Here is an 18,620-nt window from a genome sequence, read left to right as displayed (position 1 = left end):
AGGCGAAGAAGAGTGTTGAAGATAGACCTGTCCAGGTGTGGTGATCTTGCATGGCCATATACCAGATGTTAAATCTCGAACTGGATTTAGTCTATACTACTCATAAATAGATGTTGCATAAAACTATAAAGCAAAGTCAATAAAGTAGCGTTAAGACGGTTGAAGTGCCATTGGGTGCAGATTCCAGTTCATAAGAGGAAGTGATTCTACAATAGAACTTTACTTCTGGAACGCGGGTTTATAGTTTCGAATTTTGATCGTACGTGTTGAAACTGCGTGATTTTGCTCTGGACTGTCATGCTGATACATGTTAAAATTTACCGAACTATTCCATTACCATTAATTTGTATTTATATTTTTAAAGGACACAGCCGTGGAAATTTTATTTTTTCCTTATCTGTCTGTTTTGTATTTGTCTTGTTGAAATATATTAAGTTAACGCGTATGAAAAGTCCGTGTGACGTTTGATAGAAAACTCACCTCAGTAACACAGGGATGGACCAAGATCATGCGTCAATATCACAAACTCAGTATACGTCCAGCAAATCGACTGAGGTATCCAGTTAGTCATGAGGCACTGCGTTGTTGAACAGGGTGGTATGAAAGTGTGCCATCGAGAACCGACAATTGCGATGGATTTTTCTTGTCAAAGTCAACCTTCGGCATTCTGTACTGCAAGGCACCATGGCATGAATGAACACAATATTTACCGTTGATTTGTCAAATTTGGTTCATGTAACATAACATTGGAAAATAAGCCCCGTTGGCACAAATCAGCATCATGTTTGGATGCGCTTCTTAGAAACAGTGGAAACAGACCCTCGGAAGTGTATTCATGTTATTCAGGCATGCACCTTAAGTATTTAGCAATGATCAATAGGTATAGTATCTTTATGTTGTACGACACTGTTCCCCTCATGTCACGCAAAGGATTGCGCAGGCTCTCCTTAAGTAGAATATAAAACACTTCGTCATCCTTCTCCTAACGTCTGTCCTACCGACTAGTCTCGTATGTCATCTCAAGCCCTTCCTGGGAAGGACTCTTCCTGATGATCTAGCAGTGCAATGTGTGATTGAAATCTTCGTCGTAACGCAGATTCCAACTTACTTTGCCGGAGAATCCAATCGTTGAGTGAGCGAGGCTAAAGTATGTGGTTGCTTACGTGAATGTTTTGATTACTCAGGTATTGTAGTTTTAGTTTCGATGTCTTTGGAAATGACACATCTAGGGCGAACATTTCATCTGTACGAACTTAATACTTTGTAGATTTTGTGGGCCAATATATTGTTTAATCATTTTCTTTTTCTTCTTTTTTACAGAAATACGCCATTCCTATAATTTTAAGTAGACGTGATGTGATGGCTTGTGCACAAACAGGAAGTGGTAAAACTGCCGCTTTTCTAGTCCCAATTTTAAATCAGATGTATGAAAGGGGACCTTCTCTGATGAACGTAAATGGCAATGTTCGTGTAAGTATTACAGTTAAACATTACATACTGATATTTGTCATCGTCTGTGTAACTATCAGAAAGTCGTAGTTATAAAATCATTTTTCATTCCTGTTATCGAGGAAACTACTTTTAGATACTCGACAAACCGCAAGGGGGCAAAATCATTTTCTAGTTTGCTCTTACCACTCTTTAGTATTTTGGCTTAACGTTTACTCAAATGAAAGGACTATCCGGTTGCAATGATGTGAATAGACTTTGGGGGAGATGACTGAAATTCAGCTCAAATGTAGAAGAGACTACGTAGATTTTATATTCCAAAAGCAAATTGTCCTGGATGGAACATAATCATAAAGCACGAAACATTATTAATGTCAGTGGAACATCAATGAAAAACAAATTCTCCACTTATCTTAAAAACTAAAAGAGGAAGATGGCTGAAATTCAGCTTAAATATAGAAGAGACTACGTAGATTATGTATTCCAAAAGCAATTTGTCCTAAAACGGATGGAACATAGTCAAAAAGCACGAAACATTAATATTAATATCAGTGGAAAATCAGTGAATAACAAATAATTCCTCCACTTACCTCACACCCAAGAGAGTGAGATGGCTGAAATTTCAGCAAATGTAGAAGAGACTATATTTCAAAAGCAAATTGTGCTAAAATGGATGGAATGTAGTAAAAAAAAATTAAAAAAAAAAAAATCACGAAACAGGAACATGAAAGTCAATGGAAAATCAATGAAAAGAAAGTGATCCACATTTCTCAAAAGCTGTAATGAGATGGATTGAAAGCTTATTGCCAAGACATAATAGAGAGCTTAAATACGATGTTAAGCACGTAAAGTTGAGCAAAATCAATAATCAAGTACTTGATGCATCTTCTGCGAATTACCCAAGACACCCCACGCGGGAGGTTACGTGCTTTTAATATCTCGCATCTGGAATTGGAATCTCCAGATTATTTGGTACGCAACGTGACTTTTGACCTGGTCACGTGACAGTCTGGTCCTTATAGTAAACTGGATAGGCCCTTTAGTAATCTGTTCGGCCAGAAGTGCGAGAAAATTGCCTTCGCAATAAAAAAAAAAAAAAAAAAAAAAAAAAAAAACAGTTTCAGTTAATAAAAAAAGTAGTGGTAGTGAAGATGCTACCGAACACGTGCTAATAAGAGTAATAAAGTGATAGCTAAGATCACTCTTCAACTTACCGCGATAGTGGTAGTCTTATCGAAGCAAAAACGGAAAATCATTTTATTCCAGTCTGTAAGAAATAAATTGAAGGAAAATTCAGTAAAAACAAGACGGGACCGAGAATGGGATCCAGTTCTCCGGCTTAGCGTGATAGTGTGGCTACACTTGCAGCTTGGTCAAAGAACCTACTGAGTAGTAAAGTAGCTTAGCGCTTTGTAAGTTACATTCGTGGTCCAGTCGCATTGTATTACTCTAAATGTTCATTGAATTCGCTCCTATGTTGCATTGAAGTTGATCTTCGCTCTGATGCTAATTAATATAATCGTATATTATGCAAGAATTAGTTCGAACTGAAAATGAGATGTTCAACCATTTGAAAGAAAGGGAACACTAAGAAGTTTCGGTAAATGCTCAGAATTGGTTCGTAAAATAGTACATGAAATGTCATATAAGACAAGAAAGAAGTATCGTAGCAATATAACAGTTAATTAATAATACAGTAAATGTTTCCACTAAGTGTAAGCATTTGTACAGCTCTCAGTCTTAATTAAATGGGTGAACTTATTGCCCTCTAAAGAATGCAGTTTGACGATAACGCGGATTTAATAAACCTCATAGTGTGTAGTTTAAAAGAACATTCTATGGAGTGCTTTGTATGCGCTAGTTCTCGACGAGTCACAGGGAACATTTTACCTCCTAAGGTCTGGTAATTAAAGGATTTCACTTTTAACGTTCAGGATATGCAAATGAGAGAGAAATTTTAAAACAAGAAGTTCTAGTAGCTCAATGATTTCATTCATTGAGGAGGAACAATACACAAAATTTTGTTTTGGGGGAGAAGTGTAAACTTCATTCTTTTACTTGCGTTGTTCACGATTTTTAATATGAAGGAAAAATGTCAAGTATGAGACATTAACTTCAAAGGACGGGTTCGGACGACGACTTCAGTCTCAAAATTTCAAGAGTTTATCTTTAATCAGATATGAATCTCCGTCTATGAATTTGAAAGTCGCTATTCATCATATCGCGCAGAAACTATGGGCCGACAAGTCTTTTGCAGTCATTCCACACTACACGGTCACTTTAGGATGAGTTTTCATCCTCTCAATAATCATACCCTTACATATAATACAGCCAAATTTTCCTCTGACAGTGAAATAGATGTGCAGTCACTTCTTTTACAGAGCCTGTGAACATTAACTTAGAATGACATTCCTAAATTGTCTCTGGATGAAATGTAGTATTCATCCCATGCATTATATGCCATCATATTTGCACTAAGAAGATTGATTTCTCACTTCATAACGCACATAGAGCTCGCGTATAAACAGGTAAGTGGTCCGTTATTTTTGTTCAACTGCGCATGCTGCTTCCAGCGGTCAACGATTGAAATAAGTGAAGCAAGCAATGTGAAATCTGATAAATGCTTTATATTGTTGCATTATTTTCAATACTAAAATTTTTGAAGTATTAAAATTACAAAGTATTTTTCACCCATGTGGTAGAACGGGTGAGAGAAATAGACAACGAATTTACCAGTTCGAGATTCAAATGCAATTAACGAACAACTCGTCAACCGCTACCATAACATTTTGGAAATACCATATAAGTGTGTATGTACGTATCAGAAACTTGATCAAAGGGTGAAATAAGAAACTGAAATAGGAAAATGATGATGCCGTGGTCTCGTAATAGGGAGAAGGGGCTTTGAGACAAGCAGTATGCACCTTTCGTTGTTCTCGACATTTTCTGAGGTCCCTTTTTTTATTATTATTATTATATCTGCGGCCGTTCGTGAGTTATAAATAGTTTTATTTAAAACATTCTATATACCTATGTAATATATTCTTAAAAAACATTGTGTGCTTTGGTTTCGTAATACTAATTTCTTCACATTAATAAACCATTAGTTCGATAGTTTCATTGAAATGTGTAAAAAAAAAAAAAAAAACATTTTTTTTGCAGGCCGTTGGTCGTCGTAAGCAGTATCCATTGGCATTAGTATTAGCTCCAACTCGTGAACTCGCTACACAGATCTATGACGAAGCCAGAAAATTCTCGTACCGTTCTCGACTAAGACCATGTGTTGTGTAAGTATATGTTTACAGAAGTAAATCATGCCGAAAACTTCTGGTATTGTTTTAGTTACGTGAATTATTGAAGGTGAGTCATTCAAAACTAGTTACAGTCGAGACTATTCAGGAACTTAGTTGATATTAGATCCTGTAACATACCAAAGTAAACCAGTTACTGTCATCTACTTCACGAAGATAGTTTTATATCCTTCCATGTTTTTGGATTACTCAGTTCCTTAACAAGAACTAGATGTACATTCGCAGGTACTACCACACGAATATCGCCTCCGGCCGAGATTGATAATTTTTCTTCGGTTTGACATATTTTCTTTTCAATGTTAACCAGTATATTGTTTTACTGTACTGGCTTGTTCTGTGATGTTCCATTTTAACCTTTTCGAGACAGGGTCATTTTTGATGTTTTCGTAGACTTTGTGTTAATGGATCATAACTCAAAGACTACTCGATTGATATGGTTAAGACCTTGGTTTTTAGAAGAAGGATGTGGCAATTTTGTCGCTTAAGTTTGATTGCAGGGTTGACGACGGGAGGGAAATGTAGGGATGAAAATTCACAAAAAGTTCCCTAACCGAATTTGAAGACTTATTGGAACTGGCACCACTGTTGCCACATGGGTCCAAGACACATCAAAAAATTCTTTGGTGTGTCAACAACGTAGGGAAAACGTGAAGTCATTGGCTTCAATACAAAGACGGACAAAAAATTCTCTTATATAGTACACACTGAAATTTTGACACATTTTTCACCTCTGAAGCAAAAATCAACAGTTACGCAGGCGCTGCAGCTTCCCTAATTATCCTGTTGAAACTTTCTGTTATGCGTTGTGTTGGCCGAAGACGAGGCTTTCAGATACGTGTACGTTTATTCCAATGTAGCTAACAAGAGGGAAATTATAGAGGGGAAAAGTGGGATATATATTCCGAATTTATCTGAAATTGGGAATTAAAATTTTCGGTAGCTGGAAAAACTGCTACCAGACACACAAACTATCTGAAAATAAACTGGTACCCCACTGGTATATCTTAGAAGTATCATGACGATATCTAATAAACTAAGCATGTCATTATAAAAAAATCTCATTCTACCTTAAAAAAATTACAATTATCTCTCCACTTGGAAAATAAGGTCTACTGTAAACCGTAACTGTACTCCCCTAATTATCCATGTTAAACTTTTTATTGTGCGTTGTGGAGACCAAAGACGAGGCTTTCAGGGACTGATAAAGGTACTGATAAAGGATCTTAAAATAAACTTTAAACCCCACTAATATATCCCAGAAGTATCATGCCGATATCTAACAAACTAAGCATGTAATTAAAAAAATACCTCATAGTACAGGGCCTTTATGCAATGAATTGGAAAAAAATAGGGGAGAGATGAAACTTTTTGCAATAGTCTGTTTCATGCCCTAGTTAACATACTAAAAGTCCCCTAAAGTCCCGAGCTGTGGAATCGGAGTAATGACGTCAACAATATGGCCGCCGTAAGAATTTATAGGGTAATTTTTAAAAGCCTATAAATTCTCACAGAATTAACGTAGAAAGGTCATTTTTGCACCAAATTACAGAGAAATTGTTGAAATGTCAGGGTGTCTATCGGTCACGAAATCAGAAAACGGCCATGAAAGTCACGAAATTTAGCTTTCGGGTCTTTTTTTTTTTTTTTCTACAAATGTAAGTACAGATTGAAAAATTTTGTTCTATAAAATGTCAAATTTCACTACCAAAAATGTCTATCGTCGGTTTTAGACGCTACCAAATCGCAAGCAAAGTATGTTTCTATCGCATGGAGGAAATTTTGGCCTAATTCGCACCCAAATTCGCTCTTGAAAATACTAGGAAATTTTGATTTGGTAAAGAAAAGGTCACGAAATTTCATTTTGGAATTTTAGTAGACACCCTGAATATGTTTGTATAGTAATATCTTACATTTCTTCTGAGTTATATTAACCAAAAGTGTGTGTGTCATTTCTTCAATCTTTTTTGAAAGTTACTCTCTATAATTAACTAGTTATTATGCAACAAAATACAATATTTGTCATTAGTTATGTAATACATTCTTAGAGCTGTAAAACGATACTAATAAGTTTTCTCTATCATTAATAGTAAGGGAAGTATGTTAATTTATTTACTAAAAGGTGTGATTATTTACTAGCAAGAAAACGTTCTGCAATACAATTTTTTAAAATTTCTGAAGCAGATATTTTTAGATCTTAAGAGTTCCTAGTACATATAAATATTCCCCTGGGATAGTAAACATATGTTAATTCAATCACCTGTAAAATAAAAACGTTCATGGTAGAATCGTGAAATTTGGTACTTAAACATATAAAAGATCAACATTTCACATGACATCAATTACATCAGGGTAGTACATTCGGACAAATTAAAAATAGTTCGGAAAATGTATCGGTAAATATCGGTGCCCATTTGCCGATACCGATACTCCCAAAAGTGGCCGATATTACCGATATATCGGTACATCCCTAGCGAAAACCGATAAGGACCTTCAGAAATGTTTATACCATGAACTAACAACTCGACCTTTTATCTCTGTTTGGTGACTTTTACAAGATAAACATACCGAAATCCGTATTATGATATAATAGATAATTGTATCAAAAGTTAAAAGTATCTATGTCCTCAAGATTGCGCCTATGTTGTAGATGGTGGATATTTATTGCGAAGAGTCGTTTAGCTACAATGCCTGACTTACTCAACCTATGGACTGTATAGTCCAAGAATTATATGGAGTGTACTCCACCTATGTGAAGAAGCATTTTGATGGTTATTCCATCCCCAGCTCAAAAAGTGAAGAGCACAGGCGTCATCAATCTCAGTAACTTGAAATCTGTCACTTGACATCCACTTCACAGAAAATATGATGTGCACGGTAGCCAAAGAGAAGTTTCTGAGCAATTCTGGAAATAAGGAACGATTTGTTGCTGGTTTAACAAATCACCTTGAGTTTGGAAAGAATTCGACGCGACATGCATAGACTGATGTTCATACAGTGATAGACAGAACATCACTGGAGATGGCAGAAGATAAAACAATTGTGGTGGTTGGCACAAATGCCGATTTACTAGTCCTAATTACACTCGTACCCGATAATGTACCAATTTACTTTCAAAAATCACGTGTGGGAAAATGCCCTTCACAGACTTACCATATTAACTCTCGTTGGAGATTTATGTAATGGATGCTATTTCTGCATCCTATTTCCGGATGTGACACCTTCATCTTTGTTTTGTCAAGAGAAGAAAAAGTTTTTCGAGTTTTCCAAACACAGCCTAATCTACGACAAATTACTTCAGTATTCAATAATCCCAATGCAAATGCTCAAGAAGTAACAGAAGTAGGCGAGCAATTTCTATTGGCCTTGTGTGGTGCTTCTAAAAGAACAACGTCTTTGAAAACTCTTCGATATCAACATTTCCTAAAAGCAGTAGCGAGCACGTCCTTTCACCTCTCAGTTGGAACTTGCTCGAATTTCCCCAACATCTGCGGCAGCGAGAGCATATTCAAAACGTGTTTTATTTCAAGTGCAACAGTGGAGGAGCAACGATTTGCTACCCACTTCTTATCTGTTCGTGAGAAAAGATGATTCAGATATGTAAGATGTGATGCATGTTTTCAATAGCAAATTTGTGAAACATTAAGTTATTCATAGTGTAAAAAGTCGAATCGTTTGTGACATTCCATATTGGCGTTCAGTGCTCTTTAATTTATTTGCATGATGCATTAATTATTTGCAATGCACTATTAGTTGGTTCAATAAGAAAATAACATTGTCAATAGTGGTTATTTTTTGTTCAAATTATGTACGTCGCACTTTTAACCAGGCAGAAAGGTTAAGACAAAAAATACACACAATATTTGGACATAATTTGACTGTAGGCAGCACTGATTCTTACTATACAGTATCATGTTGATATCTTAAACGAAACTTGTAATTTAAAGAATAGATTACAGTAAACAGAAAAGTTTAAAAAAAAAAAAAAAAAAAAAATCAGGTTTAGAACCTAAATTCGAATTTTTCTTACACCCTTAATTACCCAATTGTAACTATCTGTACTTACTTTTGTTCAGTAACAACTTATGCTCGACTGGCGTAAATTGGCTTGCGTTCGTACGTATAGGTACGGATTAATAAACATAAATTTCGAAAATTTCCATTTTTTAACGAAAAATAGGAAAATTTTAGTGTCCCTAGTTGGTAACACTGTGAGTTCAAATTGGTCTAAAAAAAATTAGGTATCCATATGAGGTGTGTAACTGCCGAGTCCTAAGTTAAGTAGATCTCTCTAAAACAAAGTTACACTGAAAAAACTAAAAAAGAAAATTCGAAAATTCTCTACTTTGTGCACAAATTTGAAAGGGAAATTTGACACTCAGGAAAAAAAATTACCATCAGGATAAACTATGGTCCAACCATATTTGGCATATAAAAATCATCCCGATATCTTTAATGTTTACACAGCAGAGAATTAAGAAAGTTGAACACCCGTGTGCGTCACTTTCCCGACCCTGCCTCGAAAGAGTTAATAGGTCACAGACAAAAGTTCATGCAAATGTCCGTATGAGCGCGTCCTAGCTGGTGTAAATGGCGTTATGACATTATCCTAGATGATTTTTAAGTATTTGGCGAGGGCAGAGCAGTTTCGTGCTATTTACTAAAGTTCTGTCGATGGAAAGGGACACACACAAGGAATTGGTACGTGCGAGAAAAGTTCCTCCAAAAGGTTATGTGAGTGACGGTTTTTTTTTGTACCAAAGGAAAGCTTTGTACACATTTGCTTCTAATGTGAAAGTAAATACTACTTAATATATGAGGTCTAAGATCCCGTATACCACCAACATGCCTCTGGTTTGTATGGCAGTTAGATCGCCGTAGTCCTCATCCACCGGTAGTCTACATTGCTTTCATGGAACACGAGACAGGTGTCAAGACTGTTCCATTTAAACACATTCCTGTTGGATCGCCAGATACATTACCCATGGACTTCTGTACTTTTTATTCTATGAAAATGAAATATCATAAAACGTGGAATCACCATTCTTGAAGGACTCTAAAGAGTATGCGAAGACGAATGGTCTAAACTGAATCAGGCTGTGCTGAATGGAAGCTTCGTTCAACTGAAGCTCGATGGGAAATTGTCCAATGCCAGGGCCATTATATTGAGCATGAACAATGGTGGAAAATGAGTTTTACAACCTAGGGCAAGTGAGAAGTATTCACTACTGTAACAATTGAACTAACTTTATTTTTGAATATTACTTTTAGAATTAAAATTCAAAATGTTCTAGTAGTATTCAGAATTCTCTTGTGTATTTACAGGCTTTACTGCAGAATACAATCACTTTAAAATGCTAGTACTGGTTATTTAATGTTTGAATTACAGAATTTCTTTTTGTATATGTCCAGGTACGGAGGATCACATGTATTTGATCAGATGAGGGAGTTGGATAAAGGATGTCACCTACTTGTAGCTACACCTGGAAGACTCGTTGACATGCTTGAAAGAGGCAAAATAGGATTAGATAATTGTAGGTAAGTAAATTTAATGTATAAGACCGCAATATAAGATATAGGGCAGAGATGTCCAGAAATTTGAGGGCTACTTTTTTATTTCAGAAATCACTGGCAGTCAACTTACGTGTTCTTTTCCGTTAGTGGAAACCATAAAGCAAATATATGATCGGTAAAGACAGTATGACAGACCGCCATGGGCTACCTGTCATGACTTGCCAATCAATGCGTTGGCCACCGTGCAGTAATCGATACGACACACAATACAAGGGCCAATCCATATATTTTGCAATACACAGATACTATGAGAAAATTGTGCTTTTTTTTTCTCTCGTTACAGGCGAGACCTCGGGAAAATTGAACACAAGGGGAACTTTAGCACACGATCAATGATATATATGAGGGGAAAGCGTGTATTGGTATACAAGATTTTCTCTCATATCTATTCCGTCTATCAATACAAAACTTGGTACACACATTCCTTATCCCCTATAGTATTTTTTCGAGATACATTTGGATTGTTTGCTTTACACGGGGCCACTCCAGAGAGGTCCAAAGTTGATGGAAGGGATTTAAGGAGGGAATTTTCCCTACATTCTCCCAATTTTTCGTGTTCAGGTACGTTACGGGCCCCAATACATAGCACCTATGGAAAGCTTGTTTCATGCTGAAGAGAATGAACTATAAAACGTGACTTTCCAATGTACAGTGTTGATGCAATAGCTAGTTTACTGCGAGTCTACTATTTTCTTTATACAAACAGGGTTAATGTTCCCCAGGGACTTACTCTGTTGTCCATGGCACCTAATTTTTTGTAATATCTTTGTAATGTTTATTGAATGTACTAGGTTTGATTCGTATGTCCGGACGACAGGTTCATGCCCGTTACTTGTCAGTACTTAACTTTCTTAGAATTCGATGCTGCAGAAAGTTTGTAGTAAGGAAAATGGACTAATACCTTTGATTTTCTTCTACAGTATAGTTAAATCGTCAAATGCTGCTCATTAATATAGAGTTTTTCCTAATGAACGTTACGATAGATATTAACAAATTAAATCTTTAATTTAGAAAAAAATATTTGTTGAAAAATAATTTAGACTGAGTTGTCCAGGGTTTTTGTAGTCTGTAAGCATAAACTGCGAGTGGAAGTCCCTTCAAGTTTTGTCGGGAAGGAGATGGAACTGAGAGGGCGGCTTCATTTATCGTACATAATATGTCATCTTTTTATCTGCATGTTCTCACATGGCACCCTCAGCCATGAAAATAGCTACCGGATTTCGGATTGTTCGTGGGTGGCTTCATAGAGGATGAGTTGTGGACGTCTTTCTCTAACGGAGATGGACGTGCACATGCACCATTTCATTCTTTTGTAAAAATCTAGGATTTTATTTTATATTTTGTATTAAAAACAAACTTAATTTTAAAAAATCTCTACAATTTCAATTGTTACTGGTTTTGTGTTGTGGCTAGTTAATTCAGGATTTTATCATATTTGTGTCTGTTATTAATATTCTATGTTTTCTACGGGGATGGTAGTTTGGTGCACATCCCATTTTTCTTGACCACATTGGCTCCATAGAGATCGTTTGGTAAAGACATGGGATGGGTGGGGGGCGTGTCTTCATTGGTGAAAACTAAATGAGAAGCAAACTGCGAAGCTACTTAATTGGATAGAATTGGACCGGTTTCTGTAACAGTAGAATCTCATCGTCTACTGAATGTTAGTCGGGGAGTGATTTCATGCGAGAATCTCAACACTACTAAAGATAATTCCAAATCCGACTTAGACGAACATGCAGAAGTAGCTGGAATTAAAAATTAAGTGAACTGCTTTTAACTCAGTCATTGATTCTTACTTTGATTACAATTCCGGAATTTGTAAAGACTGGATTTTAGAATGAAAGTTCGACCCTACATTCACAGTTCTCTTCGTTGACTTAAATGTCAGCATTTCGGACACACCATCCCGTTGTGCAATGTGGCGGCTGTTACTTGTGCGAGCTGTGGCCAAGGAAGTACATTGTCCATTGGTGCTGATCTTTTTACAGTGACTAAACCCTCTTGTCAGCTGTAAGGTTATTATTCTGCTTGGTGTAGGGTCAACTCTTTCAATGAAAAATGCGCATCCCAAAGTAAATTTTCGTTCGGATCTTCTGTTATTGCATGGAAATCAGTGGCTACACAAACATCTGACGCTTAAACACAAACTGAACTTCTCAGCTAAATCTTTAACTGAAAATCCGAGTCTTCACTTTCTCCCAAACCTTGTTCGTAACGATGGTCTCATTCTAACGCCATCTCATTGTCACTTGCTATAATATTGCTCGCATCAAGTTAAGCCAAACTACGTGTAAAGACCCTGTTCTTCCAGAGAAAAATCCAGAATTCATTTTCGACCTTCAGTCATCAGTTCTAAATTGATACACGATATATAGATGTGATAAACACACTGACGGCCATGTCATCGCTGTATTCAGTGACTTTCATTCCTGGTATAATATACACTCACAATTGCAAGCAGTTGTGGTGCAGAATTATTACCCCTCCCAATACCATCTGTGCATTATATATTCCTCGTGCTGAAGCGTTGTCAGCAGCTGATCTGATTCAGCTTTACAATGAACTCGAGCTACTTTATTGATTGTTGGAGATAAGAATTCGTACCGTCGCTATTCGATTGTGGCCGTCGGGTGACAGAATTCCTTGATGACAGTGGATGATAGTCTTTAAAACTGTAGTCCTACTCCTTCTGTTAGATCAGTTATCTATTCATGTATTAACTGCTTCCCGTGTAATGTTTCCCTTGCGACTTCCTTTACGCGAAGAGTCCATTCCGATTTGTGGCAGTGATAATTTTCCAGGGTCCTCTCTTATATCATCTTCGACGCTTCAACTTGAAGCGTGTTGATTGGCCAACTTTTCGGGAGCTTGCCGAGTTTCATGCTCCTGAAGACTTACTCGTATGCGGAGGCAATGATTCACAACGGCGAGATCATGGTGATCTGCAGAAATTCGTGAGACTATCCTGGCTTGTCGGTGTGCCAGTTTTTATAGGCTTCCAACTGATGAGAATCTTTCAACAATTTCGCGTTCTGCGTGCTCGTGCTAAGCATTCGGTTAAATCTTAAAAGCGCTGAAGTTGGAAAGATTATGTAACGTTTCTCAGTAGATGAATCCCTATGACTATTGTTCAGCTTCGAATTCATTCCACAGATGGCCACAGTTTTTCTAGTGTTCTCGCATTATCAGTAAATAGGGTTGTGGAAACTAACCTCACAGAGATAGGGGAAAAGTGTCGGCCCAATATGATGGTATCTCTGACTGCATATTATTCGGTTGAATTCGACCGCTTTCGTACTCGAATCGAGAGAAACTATCTACATTTCCGTAGCACTAATTCGTAGGATTACAACGTGCCTTTCACGGCTCTCGAGTTCCTCTGCCTTACGTCTAATCAAATGCTTCTTTAGGAATTAAATGTATATCTTAAGTTGCGCATTATCTCTCGCTATACTCAATTCGCATTATTGCAGCTGTTCTTATCTGGAAAGAGGAGGCTTTTCCTCTTCAATGACATGAAGCTTTGGACAACTTATCTTAAAACCAGAGAGTCGCAGTGAAGGCCACCAGTTCCACAGACTTCACGAGTTGTCTGAAAGTTGTTTGAACGCATGGTAAACAAGTGACTGATATTTGGAGTCACTTTCTTGAGCAAATTTCGGTGGGGCTTTCGCTCTTTTCGTTCCAGTACTGACATTCTTAATCTTGAAACTTACAGCAAGTTCTCGGACAGACGCCCATGGTATATTCGTGTTTATGAGCGTCAGCACAGACTAATTTGTTTTGCTGTCTCCCTGTTTGCAGCATGTTTGTGGTCGTCCACCATGGTTTTTGACTCCGCCAAGGCTTTGCCTTGATTGTCACATCCATAGAGCACACGAAGTATCCAGAAGTTTCAGCTAGAGTTCGGAGCGTTACTCGAACAGTACCCCGATTTTTATATAATGTAAATGGATGGTTCAAAAGGGGATAATTCTGCTGGTTGTGCCTTCGTCTTAGACGAGGACAGCTCAGAATGTAGTCTATATCGCCTGTGTTCAGTATTTACTGCAGAACTAACAGCAGTTAATCTTCCCTCGACCATGCGCTTGATCTTTCACTACGTTCTGTCCTTACCTGTCTAATTCGCAAAGCTTCAGAATGTCTTTAGTCAGCATGCTGTCGCGCAAGACATTCTTCTGAGATGCTATCAATTACATCAGCACGGATCTGTTGCCGTTTCTGCTGGGTGCCACGACATGTCAGCATTCTGGAAAACGAGCGTACAGACAGCAGCCAAGAATGCTGCATTGATGGTGTTGACTGAGCACACACTCCCTGCACAGATTTCCGCATTATTACGTCGAACGGATACACTCACTGGTAAGCAGCTTATAATCTGGCAAATGACAGCTGTATCGTCTCTCTCAGTATTCGGCATATTCTACTGCTTAGAATACTTATACCTCAAAGCACATTCAGAAATGCTAGGAAGTCTTAGGTTTTGGGGTCTAATATGGTTTTATTGGTTACACTCAATTTTACCTGGAAAATCGGAATAGCTAACACACTTTTGAGATTTTCGTATTAGATTTTTCGTGTTATATTATTATTCGTATTTTTTGAAATTATTTTCTTGTTATATTTTGTCATTTTAAATCTCTGTTTTAATTTTTATAGTTTTTCTGTTTTAATGTTACTTTGTAGTACCTTGATTTGGAATTCGCTTTTAAAGTAGTTTGTTATGAATATTTTTAACCTACGGTATATGTCGGCCGTGGCCTTATCGTGACTGGGATAAATAGCCAGGCTTCGATTAAACCATGTGGCTTTCCAGGAAGCAAACTTGGGTAGCGTAGTGATTAGCGCTCCGTGACAGTAAGCCGGAGACTGGGTTCTATGCCGGCTCAGTCGCGCACTTTTCAGTCTTAAATTTTCAGTTCTTGAACTTCGTGCCAAAATTGTTTTCTGTCAATTGTATTGTTTAAATAATAAAAGGTAGTACTGTCCGCCTTCTGTATAGACCTGATCATATTTCTGATTTTCTCGTTTTTCATTGCAGGTATTTGGTATTAGATGAAGCAGATAGAATGTTGGATATGGGTTTCGAGCCTCAAATTCGTCGTATTGTAGAAAAAGATACCATGCCTAAGACAGGCGAACGTCAGACACTCATGTTCTCAGCAACATTCCCCAAAGAAATACAGGTATAGTACATAATTAAATATTAACCCTTATTTGTAATAGTCAAAATATTGGTCAAGTGTATTCTAGTATCTGTAATAAGTAACAACCGAAGCACAAGATGTCATATTTTAAATTTGTTTCGTGAACAAATTACCCTCACACTTAAGTTTCATTGTACGTTAAACTCTAGTAATTAGATTTGAAGGGTAAGGAGGAAAAAAGAAGGAATGTCACAAAACTGTATTTCGAGAAAATGACGTTTCAATATTGAAAACCGCGTACAAAATGAATAGGGTTAGTCAAATCTTTTGCCACTTTCCTTAGTCATTTCTACATCTACGCATGCATAGCATATACAGTCGTACCAAGAGTCATCAACAGATAAGGCAAAACACTCGTTAAAGCACACATGGACATTCCTAGTTTTTTCAACTTATTCTTCATTTGTGCTTTGCCTGTTGCTTATTACGAGGGCGGGGTGAAACATTCTTGGCCTGACCCAGAGATTGCACTCCAATCAGCAAAATGTTATTGTTCTTGCCTGGGGGCGCTTTTCAGTTGTTCGTATAACAAGTGTCAACTTGTTCTCTCAAATAGTTTATGTGCAGGCATTGTTGCAGTTAGACATCTTGAGTGTTAGTCGTGAAAATGGATAAACTTGAATGTCGTGCGGTAATCAAATTTTTCGTTTTGTTTGAATTAACCCCTATGGAAATTCATCCGAAAATGACAAAAGTTTACGGGGATTCTGTTCCTTCCATGTCAACCGTTAAAAAGTGAGCAGCTGAATTTAAATGTTGCACATCCCTCGAAGATAACCCACGTGAGGGAAGGCTGAAAACCGCAACCATACCGGAAACAATCGAAAAAGTGCATGATATCGTGTTGGACGACAGGCGAGTGAAGGTGAATGAGATAGCTGAGAGTGTGGGGATATCGGAATAACAGGTGCGACACATCTTGCACAAAGAACTAGGGATGTGAAAGCTCTGCGCAAGATGGGTGCCACATTTGCTGAATGCCGACCAAAAGCAAATGCGAAAACTATTTTCGCAGCAATCTTTGGACCGATTCAAAAGGGATCCGACCGATTTTGTGCGGCGGTTTGTGACAATGGATGAGACACGGGTTCACCACTACACGCAAGAAATGAAACAGGACTCCAAGCAGTGGGTGGAAGCCGGTGGTGCAGCGCCGAAGAAAGCAAAGATGATCGTATCGGTCAGAAAGATCATGGTCAGTGTGTTTTGGGATGCGAAAGGGATCCTGTTAATTGATTACCTTGCAAAAGAAAAAAACAATTACAGGCGAATATTACTCCAACCTTCTAAACCAGCTGGATGCCAAAATTCGCGAGAAGAGGCCTGGCTTGAAGAAAATCATCCTTCACCAGGACAACGCACCTGTGCACAAGTGTGCGTTGGCGATGGGAAAACCGGGATTTGGGGTACGATTTGTTCGGCCATCCCCCATATTTTGATTTAGCACCATCGGACTTCTATCTATTCCCAAACTCGAAGAAATTTCTTTCTGGGAAGCGCTTCACATCGAATGAAGAAGTTGAGAGGGTCGTGGATCACTATTTTCACAACCTTCCAGACTCTCACTTCCGGGAAGGAATACTGATGGAGAAACGCTGGACCAAGTGTATTGAAGTTAAGGGAGATTGTCGAAAAATAAAATCATTTTTGAATTGAAATTCGCAGTCTTTCATTGTCAGGCCGAGAACTTTTCACCCCGCCCTCGTATCTATCATATTGCATATCACGTTTGACAGCTAAACCTTAAAATAATGACCCACATAAATGCAATACATTTAAAAACTGCTATATTAATTATTGTACGGTATTAATAGACATAACGAAGAAAGTATAATTGTATACCAGCTATTCACCATACGTCTTTTATTTGTATTACCACAAACTTCATCCTTTGTGAGAAGTAAAGTTTTCCGACTCAGACATTCTTTCGAGTTTCCTGTAAATGATTAACGTCCTCTTCCGTCCGTCAGAACTTAATACATGTTTCTTATTCTTCCGGAGTCAGAAACGGATTCTATTCTTTGTAAGTTCCAATGGTTCGGATCCCATTAAAGCTCTTGGGCCAGTAACCTCAGTGACCTCGTTGCTGAGGAAGGATCCTTACCTCGAAATCAATTAACTAATCTTACTATTGCAAAGTTCACAGATGCTAATCTAAGCCCCGTAGATTAGCATCTCTTTACCAAGCATACCGCCAGATGTATGCCAGTTGATATGAGTTCTCCAATAGATTCAGATGTACAGAACTATTCTACCATAGAAATATTCTACCATCTGTAGCACAGTAATATGTAATACATTTTTAAAGGAAATAGTGTAACACTTAGGTGTTGAAAAGGACCACAGGATAAGTGGCTGAAGCAGTTTAGAAAAATTCTTTTGAGAGCAATTAAACCAAGTTAGCCGTACATTTACTACTTTTAAAATATATTTTAAAATGAATTGTTTTTTTGAAAATAACTAACTTTAGTATGCTACAACATTTAATAAGAAGACAGTCTCTCGAGGGCTGCTCTTTATTTACTTTCTTTCTCTCTCCAAGAACACGTTTTTCTTGTTCTGTTTGCACTGCATTGTAGCATGAGTTAAAAACAAGTTGGCCAATTGAACGTGTTCTTAATAGTGACACATACAATATGTAAAAGCCGAAACAGTATATTAACACAACACAACACTACACAGGATATAACAGAACCACAATTTAGTAACAAATTAGTCCTGTGTAGCAGCAGGTGGGATCGATGTCAGTGAAATCGACAATTTTGTTCTGGGAAGAGAAAGATTGAGACAATTTTTCTATTGACAGTGCACTTTTGTGGATGATTTTGACTTACTCAATACTATATGTTTGGACTATCTGAATATTTGTGTAATTAGATAACTGCAGGATGTTGATCCTTGGATATCCTTATACGCTCCTTTATTCTGCTTTCAATATTCCTCTTGATCATACCAATGTAGAAATCATCTATACATTGATATATAACCTCATAGACTTCCACATGAACAAACTTTTAAAATTTTCCAAACTTTGGATTCATCCCTCATAAAATTTTCTTCTAAATTGGTCACCAAGTTT

The 18,620-nt window shown here is 37.4% G+C and overlaps 1 protein-coding gene across 3 annotated transcripts in view; it reads left to right on the top strand.

Moving 5' to 3' along the window:
* The window catches only part of bel (ATP-dependent RNA helicase bel), a 136,652-nt gene that overhangs the window by 60,140 nt on the left and 57,892 nt on the right, over positions 1-18,620 (top strand). For all 3 annotated transcript variants that reach the window (XM_081769361.1, XM_081769359.1, XM_081769362.1), the window contains exons 6-9: positions 1,321-1,470; positions 4,612-4,736; positions 10,170-10,295; positions 15,376-15,520. In XM_081769361.1, coding sequence (XP_081625487.1) covers positions 1,321-1,470; positions 4,612-4,736; positions 10,170-10,295; positions 15,376-15,520 — 546 coding nt within the window. The remainder of the gene's footprint in view (positions 1-1,320; positions 1,471-4,611; positions 4,737-10,169; positions 10,296-15,375; positions 15,521-18,620) is intronic.

The sequence above is a fragment of the Thermobia domestica genome, chromosome 8 (assembly GCF_964235325.1).
Source record: "Thermobia domestica chromosome 8, izTheDome1.hap1.1, whole genome shotgun sequence".
NCBI lineage: Eukaryota > Metazoa > Arthropoda > Insecta > Zygentoma > Lepismatidae > Thermobia > Thermobia domestica.
This window is presented reverse-complemented; position numbering and strand designations above follow the sequence as displayed.